Below are 11582 nucleotides of genomic sequence, written 5' to 3'. Positions count from 1 at the left end.
CCAGAGCCCTGGGCTCAGCTTCCTCTAGAGGATTCTTCAGGTAGACGGTGCACAACATGTCCCTATAGTAATAGGGCCTGCAAGAAGGCCTGATTGGTGCACATTCAGTTAGGTCCCCAAAGGAGCATGATCAAGGGACTGAAGGATGCTATTTAAGGACCAGATTTTACTGAGATCCCTTTTCAGGCCTGCCTTCCCCAACTTTCTGTATCCACTAGATTGGAAGCTTTCTGAAAGAATGTCTGGACCTCTCCATTGTCCTTCCAGCCTAGGACCAGGTAAAAGAACTTTAAAATGGTCAAAGAAATCCACATCTAAAACAGCTGCTGTGCACTGCTGGCCCAGACTCTGGGCTGCATCGTCACGTCTGAACATGACACCATTAGGGGGCAGTCTGGGTCCATGATGAGCCATTTCTTTCTATGGTAGACTGGTCACTGGTGCAAAGACTCTTCCAGAGCCGCATACTCACCTCTTGGTCCTCCAGGGGCTTTCCTCACATGGTCTCAGCTGTGCCAGCAGTTCTCTGAGAAGATGCTACTGGATGGGCAGGAGGAGGGAGTGGACCAGGGCCTCTAGGGACTAAGTCCTTCAAATTCAACCACCTACCACAGTGCCAAGATCATGGTATGTGTTCAATATTTAATAATGGTTGCATGAAATGGAAGTAACAAGAAACCTAAAAGCAGAAGAAAAGCTCTAGGGGAGGGAAGTCTGTGAGTATGCCTGGGGGAGGGGCTGTTCTCTGACCTGGTTGGGGCTGGGGCCCTTGCCGCTTCCCAGAACTCCTCTCGTCCCCTGCGGTGTCATGTTCCATGTACAGAAGCCTCAGGGGTCCAGGTGATGAGTCTAAGGATGGGGTATGTGTCTGGACTCTGGTGAGCTAGGAGAGGCGTCAAAACTCAGGCAGGCTAAGACGGCACAGAGGATACAAGTTTCATTCCCAGCCCTCAACTTATAAGATCCCTCCAGGGGCAGATACCGAGCCCAAGCTGGCTGGGTCCGCTGAGCCGATCACCCTTAGGAGCAGAAGGCCAATCCTGGCAGTTCCCCTTCCCTAGGGCCACTCACATTTGTTTCCACACAGGTAATCCATGTTTGTTATAGAAAAATGCCACATCACTCTTTATTGGACACCAGCGCCAGCACCAGCCCCCTTGTCTCTAGGCACAGGGGCAGCGGGCAAGGGGCTCCATCCCCCGGGCGGGGTGCAGTGGAAGCCTGGCCCCGCTTCCGCTCTCCTAGGGCCAGTATCCTCCTTGGTGCCGGGGGCTACTTGCTCAGGTTTGTTCAAACTCCATGTCACAGTAGCCTACGCTGAGGGGCTGGGCCTGGACACCACGCCTGCAAGAGGACGTAAAGAAACAGGTACCATGAGTCCTTCAAGGTGGTTAGTTTTAGGCTCCAGCAACATCTTTTCCACCACAACCAACGGTCTCCCCTTCCCCCAGTTCAGTGGATTTCATGCTGTCACTAGACACCAAAATTCCTCAGGGTCTCTCTTCCAGAGATTCTTGCTGGGGTGGGGCTGTGTGTTGGCGAGAATCTGCCATCTGGATCGGGTGCCCCAGTGATTCTGATACAGGGACACCTTGGAACCTTGAGGAATACCTTCCTGTTTCTATGCCCCAGCCCCAAATCACTCAGTCTCTTGAGAAAAAAAGTGGACACCTACAATGTACCCAGTGCTCTTGGCCCACTGAGCCCCCATTAATGGCTCTAAAACACTGTAGATGTCAGGGGCAGGGGGTACCGAGACACTGTCCAGCCCACCCACAGGATGTGGGTATGAAATCTCAGCCTCACTAGTTCCAGGACCTGACCAGTCTCTTTAGAGCACCTTGAGACATGCCTCCTTTATTATCCAAATAAGTTATCTGCTCAGAGATGGTAAGGAACTCGCTCAAAGTCACTCAGTAAATTAAACAGTAGAGGCTTAGATCCCACATGCCTGGCTCTCAGCCTGGGACTCTGCTGTGTACGAGGCTGTTTCCCCAGGGTCTCAAAAGCAAGTCAATGAATGAACCGGGGAACTGACCCTCTTACGCAGGCCCATCCCAACTGGGACACGGGTGTCGTGAGAACCCATAAAAGCACGGCCGTGGATAAGAGCACAGTGAAGGCAGTTCAAGTCCTGGTTCTGAGCAACTTTGGGCAAGTTACTGAACTGCTCTGTGCCTCAGCTGCCTGCCTCTGAAATGGGGATAAAAACTCTATCCCCTGGTAGGGCCGTGGTGAAGACTGAATGAAGCAGTGCCGGCAGAGGGCTGAGTACAGGGCTTGCCACCCTTGGCACACTTCCACAAGTGTTAGCTACTATTAGTGTTCTTCTCCTGTCAGGAAGGGGTCCTCAGCCCCTGACCTGCCCGTGGTCTGCTTACCTCAGCAGCTCACAGCGGAACTGTGACAGACGTTTAAAGGCAAAGTCCAGGTTGGACACCATCTTGTTGCTCCACAGCCTCTCGGCAACAGCCCCTGCTCTAGGCCTGCGGGAAGGAGACAGGCACCAGGTTTGGGCTCTGGGCTCTTGCAAGGGCACTGGACACCCACAGCCTCTTGTTTAGGCATCCCAAACTAGCTCGGGGCTGAGGGATGTGATCGACACTTTAATCAGAGTGACAGCTCACTGGAACACTCCTCAGGGACTGCCAGGGCCCAGCTTCGTCTTCAGTAAAATGGGGATCATGACCCCTCCTCCTCTCTCGAAGACATAGGGACCAGAGTCTGTCTGAAAGGCATCGTGAACAGTTACTGATGGCGGTGGCGGCAGCTGTTCTCAAAATGTAAACTCTACACAGCCCACCCCAAGCGTGCTGAGGGGTAGCCTCACTCTGAGGAGACAGCAGAGAGGAGTCTTAGTACAGAGACTGTGAGTCTCAGGGCTGCATCCTGAGCCATCCTGAAAACAAAATTCTTTCAACATGCTCTCCAGGCCTCCTTATCCCTATGTGTGAAGTGGGGACAACAATCTCCATGTTCTTGTTTAGCTGTCACGTCCAAGTCATGTCTAACTCTTTTGTGACCCCATGGACTGTAGCTTGTCAGGCCCCTCTGTCCATGGGATTTCCCAGGCAAGAATACTGGAGTGGGTTGCCACTTCCTTCTCCAGGGGATCTTCCTAACCCAGGGATCGAAGCCAAGTTTCCTGCACTGCAGGCAGATTCTTTACCACCGAGCCACCAGGGAAGCCCAACAATCTCCACGTGACACACCTGACGGGCTGAAGGAGCAAATACAGAAGTCAGGCAGGAGACGACTGTTCCACACCAACAGAAGCAACAGTGCGAGGCCCCTTCTCTCCCAGGCCTGAGAGGAGGGCACTCGGCCGGTGGTGGCTGGACGGGACTGAGCCTGGGACGGAGAACCCATGCCCACAAGCCCAACCCTCCATATCCCCAGAAAGCCCTTACCAGAGCCTGGGGACCAGGTTTGTGCTGTCCACATACTCTCCCCACATACAGGCCTCTCCACCAATCACCAGGGCCTTCTGCTCAGGGCTACCTGAAGGAAAACAAGCAATGACAGGCCTCAACCACCTTCCCAACGTGGTCCTCTCCTCAGATAGGCCATTTCATCTGCTGATCTGAAATGTCCAACCCAGGCTCTCCTTGTCTCCCCCAGCTGCTTTGGCAGCAAGAAGAGCTCCCTGTTTACCTTCAAATGCCAGGGGCTCCACCAGGTAGATCTCCTTCCAGTCAGGTCCATAAGTTATGTGGTTCAGGTACCAGGGGGCAGACAGCAGGGCCCGAAAGCCAGCGCGGGTGACCAGAGCCATTTCCTTCACATATTTTACTGGTATCTCCTCTCGCCATACCTGGATGATCGTGTCTGGCCGCACCTGTCATAAAAGGTCAAATGGCATAAAGGTTCCCGGGACACAGTCTCATGCGAGAAGCCCAGGCCAAGGGGGTGTGTGCCCCCTCTGCTCCCCAGCAGCAAAGCATTTCTCTGTGACCCCTAGCCACTGAGCTTCTAGCCCAGTGCAGAGGCCAAGGCCCCCAAAGGCCCTAGGAGAGCTCCGTGCTGCCTCCTCCCCTAGCCCCTCTGCAGCTGTCCTATCTACACTGAGATAGTAACTCCAGCAGTGAACCAACAGAGGCAAGCAGTGGGGCCTAGAAAACTCATCAGGGACTGTCAGGTCCAAGCATCTCCAGATGTATCTGAAGGTGGGATGAGGTTCCTGCAGATCTTACTAAGCTGGGATCTTACTAGTCAATGATGAAGGAGAAGATGGCCCTGCTCCCAGGCCCAGAAGATCCTAGTCTATGACACAGGAATAAAAATCCAACCCATCATGCCAGTTTCTGGAATCCCAAGTAACCTGGCAGCACAAGCAACTTGATCAGTTCATAGTGAGGGAAGACAAACGGAGGCTCTGACACCCACACTTGGGGCTCAGAGCTCTGCATCCATGCAGAAGCAGGGAAGGGATGGGAGAGCAGAGGGAGGCCCTGAGGGTAGCACCTCTCCTCTGCCCCAGGCTCACCTTCACTTTATTATCAAACACCTCCTGCCACACCACGTAGCCCTTGCCATAGGCAGAGACAATGTCCAGTAGCCTAGAGAGTACAGAGAGTGTTTCCTCAGTTCAGAGAGGCTCTGCGCTATGGGTGCCAGTGCCCTGGGGGCAGAGCCTGGCTAGGGGCCCATTCCTGTCTGACCAGTTGGGAACCGACCACTCCAACCAGAAAGGACAGGACAGAGGACCCTCTGGGGCCCAGAAAGTGGTCCAGCAGGGCCTGAGCCTGCTATGGAAAGTGAGGACTCTGAAGGAGGGTGACTGCCCACTCCCGCTGCTTCCTCACGTCTGGATGTAGAAGGACTCCAGCTTCTTGAAGTCATCACCAAAACCTTTCTTCTTCATAAAGGCCTGGATATCTGGGTTGGACTTCCTGAATCCCAAGAGAAAATGAAGATTAATCCTTTTGACATCCTCAAAGCCCAAAGCTTGGGGATTTGTCACCTGGCCTCCCACAACTTTTTTTTTTTTCATCTGAAAAACCAATCAACTGAGGATATCAGGAGGCCACAACTTTGCGAAGTATGACTGAAAAAGCTAAGTGAAGGGGGCCCACTGAAATAGGCCAAGAAAGGCTAAGCTTGGACCTGAAGAGCTTCAAGTTCACTTCCAAAGAGAATACGTCTCAGTCTCTCTGGGCTGTGACATGAGGCTCTGAGGTCTCAGGCACACTGGATTCTGGTTTCCGTCTCTTTACCTCCCACACCCTGGGCATATCCTGCTTTTTCCTTAATGTTTATTCTTTATTCCAAGTGGATACAAGCATTGGTGTCTGTCACCTGTGGCAGCTCCCTTGCCACACAATGTCTACATTTTTTCTCTCTCCTCCACTCTTTCCCCAGATCCAACTCTAGTTCCCACTTCTCCAAGAAGCCCCTCAGCCTCTTTTGAGCTAAGTAAATCTGAGGGCTGGAACCTTATAATTTAATACTAACTAGACACTGTCACATATTAACCTCAAATTCATGTGTCCTGCCTCTTCAACCAGACTATTTTAAACTGTCAAAAGCAGGGACTATTTTTCTCTATCCTGATTTTTCCAAGACAATTCTGTGCCTGGAGGTGGTTTTTCTGTCAATATCTCAAGACTATGACAAGACCATGGATTTGCCAAGATCAGGTAGGGCCTCTTGGTAGGTAGAGAGAGGAAAGGCTGAAGATCTGAGCAATCTGGATAGACAGCTGAGGAGCACCTGAGACAGGGAGCTTCTTCAGGGCTAACCTCTCCTCTGAGTAGGCCATCTATCAGGCCAGGATGGGAGGGTCATAAGGCTCATACCAGCAGGTGAAATCAACCTCATCTCCTCCAAGGTGCAGATAAAAATCTGGAAAGACAGTACTGATTTCCAAGAAGAATGTGCTCATGAACTCGTAGGTATTGTTGAGAATCGGATTCACGGGCCCAAAGGTGCCAGAGGGATGAGACCCAGAGTAGCAAGGAGTTAATAATCCAGGGACACCTAAGGCAATAGAGAATCTGACACTAGTGTCACAAATACATAATCCCCACGTATAGTCATATACATGATGACAATCATGTTCGTAGACATTCCCTCAGGTAGGAACACTCAGGCACTCAATGACATGAGCATTTAGTGACAATCAAAGAAATACAGGTATGTCCACGAATCATACCCAGACAACTGTCACACACTCCTGCTGCCTTGACACATTCTTCCACTGGGGTCACCCTTGCTCCCAAAGCCTGCTCTCCTCACATAGCCTGCCAGCAGAAAAGCAGAGAGCCTGATCTAGACAGACTGGCAAAATCTTTCTTCCACTCTGGGCACAATGACCAAAAAGGGCATTATCAGGCAAGGACATCTGAGAAGAATTTGCCCATGTTTTAATAGTAAGAAGTGTCCTCTTCCGCCAAAAGTAAATTCTGCCTATCTAAATTCCCAGTGGAAGGAGTTGACGGAAAATATTCTTCCAGAGACCAAGGCTAGGGCATGCTACATCCAAGAGTCAACATACTAACTCCCCATTGAAGGGAATCAGTGGACTCCCTCCAACTGCAGACATTATTCTTACCTGGCCCCCAGGACAGAGTGTGGCCAGGAGTGTCAAACTCTGCCAGCACCCGGATACCCCGAAGCCGCGCGTATTCAATCACCTCCTTCACATCTTGTGCTGTATAGATGTGGGTGGCAGGGTTGTAGGACCCCTGAAAGGCACAGAACACATTGAAGATCCCATTTCCTGAAGGCTAGCAGAGGAGAGGATATTCAAAATGCCTTCAGGCTCCCCTGGATATCAGAAAATCTGCCCACAGGGCTTCCCTGGTGGTGGAGTGGATAGGAATCCACCTGCCAATGCAGGGCACCCGGGTTCGATCCCTGGTCCAGGAAGAACCCATATGCCTCCGAGCAACTAAGCCTGGGTGCCACAACTACTGAACCCGTGTTCTGAAGCCTGCGAGCTGCAACTGCTGAAACCTGCATGCCTCGAGCCTGTGCTCTGCGGTAAGAGAAGCCACTGCAATGAGAAGCCACAGAGTAACCTCTGCTTGCCACAACTAGAGAAAACCCATGCAGCAATGAAGAACCAGCACAGCCAAAAATAAATAAACAAAATTATTTTTAAAAAAGAAAATCAACCCACAGCCTGGTGATATCAGGTGCCGTCATCAAGGAACTGTATCATAATTTCCCACAAGCTGTCCATTCATTGTCTTATCTCAATGCCATGATGCCAGTGAGATAAATAAGGTAGTTATTATACCCAGCTAACAAAATATGAATAAATAAAAAGATGGGGCCAGGAAAGATTCTCTCCTGAAGGTCACAGAGGAAATTAATGGTACAGTTTAGACTTGAACTCAGGTCTCTTGACTCCAAAGCCAGTGCCCTTCTCCTATATGTGAGTGTGTCCCTTAAACTGGCTGGTTAGGAGGTGAGCTGAGGTCCTTTGCTAGCAGGGCCATGGCCAGAGTCAGACTTCAAGCCATCAACTGGGTTTGGGCAAAATCGAAACATACCTTTTTGGTGAGATCTGGAAAAGTGAAGCTTTCATATGGGAAAGAAGAGTCATCAACCAGATGCCAGTGGAAAACGTTGAATTTATTGTATGCCATGACATCCTGTAGGTCAGAGCATACACTGTGAACCCAGCACAACTTCTCCAGCTTTGGCCCCAAGCTTGGCAGGCTGCGCCACACACTTTCACAGGCTCAACCTGCCCCAGCTTCCTGCTAAAGTGCTCACAGGTTCTCTGTATCAAGCCTTCCCATCAGGTTGTGCCTGGCATCCAAAGATGGCTGACAGAAGCAGTATCTCCTCTGTGAGGGATGAGTTACAGTCACACTGGGAGAAGGGCTGCAGTTCTGTGGTACCTTGGGGTCAGGAAGGCCCACAAAACTGTGGAAACTAATATTTCCTCTTGCCACTTGTTTTGGGTTGTCTGACTAGTGTTTATCCAAACTGTGAGGTCAGTTGTGAATTTAATAGCCTCGTAAGTCACAAATCTCAGATGCCAGGACTGGTGGATGTGCCCACTTCTCTGGTTCCATCAGAACACCAAAGGAATAGTTAGACATGTAAGCCAGATGGGTAACTGTCAGCTAAGACTGCCCATCAAATTCTAGACAGTTAGGATCATCCCCAGCTAAGGCTCTTGAACATTGCTTTCCTAAGACTTTATACTAACTAAAGATAGCTGCCTTTGGTCAGAGAAGCCAATTCCCCAACCCACCTTCTCTGTCACTGGAGATGGCCTGGACATTGGTCCTCAGTAGCCAGTGGGGTATATTTAAATCACTCATTTTTTTTTTTGAATCTTGCAGCAGGTCATCTTTTACATTTTTCCCAGGAACTCATAAAGCTACATAAATTCTCTCTGTAACTCTTTAAGAATATGGCACCGGATCTATTTGTTGTCCCATCACCCCAGAATCCTAAGGGCAAAGAAGGTCTTAAGGCCTGGGTACCAGAGTGTCCAGGATGCTAGCCAGTGGCAGGTAATGGCGAGACGTATCCAGCAACAAGCCCCGGTGAGGGAAGCGAGGGAAGTCCTCAATATCCGTCTTGTTGACATAGAACTGTGTGGACCAAACATCGAACATATCAGGAGTCTAAGGCAATTCACCAGTGGGGTGGAGGGGGATGAGAAAAGCTTTCTGATATCCCTGAAAACCCAACCAGCTGACTGTTCTTCAGGGTAACTATCTCCACAAATACCACACACCTCCAAATGAATGACCATAAGCATTTATCTCTCCAGAGAGTAACTTTCCCCTGACAGCAATGCAGCTGTCCCACACACCACTCAGCTCACATGTACCAGATTCTCACTGACTCAATATTTTCTTCAAAGCAGTGTGGTCTCAAGGTCATTACTGAATAATGACTCAGGGGAACTAAGTTATACCCCAACTGGCAAAATCTACCAAACCAGTTTCCACCCATTATCTCCATGAATACTCTCTTGGGGACCATCTTAAGCCACCAGGACTCTGTTTAAGGCAAAAGAAGGTATTTCCAGGACTCTCAATATTGGAAGCAAATGCCAGAGATTTAAGAGGAGCCCTTTTTGAAGGCCCGCACTCACCGTGCCCTCAGGAGATCTCCAAATAAGCTGGCTAAATGTCTCCAGACCTACAGGGAAGTAGAGAGGTGGATGTAAAGACTTAGGGAGGTGGGTAAAAAGTTAGAACCATCTGGAATGTTCCTATGTGGCAGAGCACAGTGCTTGGGCACACAGTGAAGTGAAACCTAGTGTAGGCTGCATGCTTCTCAGCAGCTAGAAAAGGGGGACAGTAGGAAGCCAGGATCGATTTTTACTCTGTCTTTTATTTTGGGAGTAGGCAGTGTAAGGGGGTTTTGTGTCCCTCCTAGCAATACACTCACCCACATGCCTCTTATCTATAAACCCTAAGACTTGAATTCACAAAGATATTAAGAAGAGAGGCCAGGCATGCTGAGTCCAGAGCATTAAATGCTCTCAACAGCTGGGGCCTATAAGGACATGTGAAAGGACAAGCCAGCTCACAAGGGGTTAAATAGTTTAGTGGATAATACTCATCAGGAGCTCAGGAAGCTGAGAAAAAGGGGCCTCCAACCTGCTGCCTCTTCACTTTGAATTGTGAGAATGTGATCATAAACTTGAGTTTCATAAACTCAACAAGATCATAAACTTGTGAGTCCACAGCTGGACCCAAAAGACAAAGAAACATCCACTTTTCCTCTTTAGACCCTGAGAAGAGAACCAACTATAGGGAGCTGAGGTCTGGCAGGTAGCAACTGCCCCAGGAGACTGGACACAGATGCTGAGATTCCGGTGAGGCCCAAGGGCAAGCATGCTGTGTCCAGAGCACTAGATGTTCTCAATAGCTAGGCCCTCACTTCTGCAAACCCAGCAGAAGCCCTGTGAAAGAGTCTCAGAATCCTAAATTTTGAGAATTTAAAAACCTGTGAGGCCTTTGTGGTCATTCAGCACCTCCCCTGAGGCCAACTTCCAGTGTACCATCTGGGCTTCTTTCCAGCCTGACCTAGACGCCTGGCACTTGGGGTCCCAGAACTCTCCCACTTTAACATGACTAATTGTTAGCACCCACTCAAAATGTACAAGAGGGCAGAGAGGGGAGTCAGCATGCTGTTTCTCCAGAATGCAGGGGAGGGCAGAAGGGGCTAGGGAATAAAAACAAACTGACACAAGGTTTGGAGTTCAGTGAGAACTTCCCTCATTCACCGGGAGGGCTCTTACCAAAAGGGGTGGAAGTACTTGGCTAAGTCTGTGTCTGGGGACCAGATACCTTCTCAGTGAATCAAATACCTTCTCAGTGAACCAAGAGGAAGGGCAGGGGCCTGTCACCTGTTGGCTAGCGAAGTCCTCATTTTATCACTGTTTACCTCTTTTTTGACATTTGTCTCTTTTGATCTAGATTTCCTTTTTAAAGAGCCCTTCCAATCCTGTGTCTGTAGTGAGAGCTGAACAAACTGTGTGTGTGGCAGAGTGGGCCCCTCTCCCCAGCCGCCTGCCCCTGCTGGTGCCTGCCATCAGCCTGCGGGGACTCCCAGAGTGCCTGCCAGGGGAGTGGCTGTCGCTGCACAGGCCATGACACCTGTCAACTGCTGGAGACAGTGGGGAGAACACTCCCTGCAGGGAGCTGAGGAAATACTCCAACTGGTCTCCATAAAGCAAGCTCCTATGGGGGGGGGGGTATTTGCCTGGCCCCCGGTCCTGCCCCTCACCCCACCAGTGCCCACCTCCCCACATCATCCTTCTCTCTCCCAGCATCAGCCCCATCTTGTTACCTCGCAGGGCGCCCCAGACAGTCTCGGAGAGGAGGAGACACTGCTCATCATTTATGGTCAGTGTGTCTGAAATGACAGAAATGGTTCCGTTAGGTTAAGGATTTCTACCCTCAGGTTAGAGAGAATCACATGTTCTCTGTAAAACCTTGGATTAAAAATCAACAATAAGGAACTTTCCTGGTGGTCCAGTGGTTAAGACTGCGCTCCCACTGCAGGGGGCGTGGGTTTGATCTCTGCTCGGGGAACTAAGATCCCCATGGGAAAAAACAACAACAAACAAACACATTTTTTCTTTCAAAGAGGAAGCATTCCCTGCGGGAGCAGGGCTGATACTCAGGCCTGGGGCCAGAGTGGGAGGGTGGTCACCCAGTGGCTCTGAGGCTCCGGAAAATGGTGTGTGAGGAGGGGCAGGCTGGCCTGGAATCCTCTGCAAAGCACCCCCCTCCCTGTGGGTCCGTTTCCCAACCAGAAACATGGATTCCGGCCAGGCTTCAGTCAAAGGACAAAGGGGAAAGGGATGCTTGGAGGGGTGAGTCCAGGTTACAATGTTCCCAGAGGCTTTGAAGTCACCCCCCTCTCCCTTTGTCTCCAAGCTTTAGCTACTTCCTCAGCAATGTGAGGAAGAAGCCAAGACCTGAATGTTCACTTTGTACACTGAGATGTCCCCAGATGCTGCTGCTCAGGGCAGCCACAGGACGAATGACTTGGCTTCATCTCAGTTCAAGTGGCCGAAAACTCCTTCTCTCTCTAGTGTAGGGTCTCTAAGAGAAAAACCAACAAAGCGCATAAGTTCCTAAAATGCCAGTGGG

The 11582-nt window shown here is 50.4% G+C and overlaps 1 protein-coding gene across 2 annotated transcripts in view; it reads right to left on the bottom strand.

Annotated features, from left to right (window-relative positions):
• Positions 1-919: 919 nt before the first annotated feature.
• The window catches only part of HEXA (hexosaminidase subunit alpha), a 31338-nt gene continuing 20675 nt past the window's right edge, over positions 920-11582 (bottom strand). For both annotated transcript variants that reach the window (XM_061157926.1, XM_061157927.1), the window contains exons 3-14: positions 10774-10839; positions 9068-9114; positions 8448-8558; positions 7500-7601; positions 6554-6686; positions 5799-5979; positions 4806-4892; positions 4487-4559; positions 3655-3838; positions 3411-3501; positions 2382-2486; positions 920-1344 (exon numbers count right to left, since the gene is read on the bottom strand). In XM_061157926.1, coding sequence (XP_061013909.1) covers positions 1281-1344; positions 2382-2486; positions 3411-3501; positions 3655-3838; positions 4487-4559; positions 4806-4892; positions 5799-5979; positions 6554-6686; positions 7500-7601; positions 8448-8558; positions 9068-9114; positions 10774-10839 — 1244 coding nt within the window. In that variant the 3' untranslated portion in view covers positions 920-1280. The remainder of the gene's footprint in view (positions 1345-2381; positions 2487-3410; positions 3502-3654; positions 3839-4486; positions 4560-4805; positions 4893-5798; positions 5980-6553; positions 6687-7499; positions 7602-8447; positions 8559-9067; positions 9115-10773; positions 10840-11582) is intronic.

This window comes from Dama dama, chromosome 12 (assembly GCF_033118175.1).
Source record: "Dama dama isolate Ldn47 chromosome 12, ASM3311817v1, whole genome shotgun sequence".
Taxonomy (NCBI): Eukaryota; Metazoa; Chordata; class Mammalia; order Artiodactyla; family Cervidae; genus Dama; species Dama dama.
This window is presented reverse-complemented; position numbering and strand designations above follow the sequence as displayed.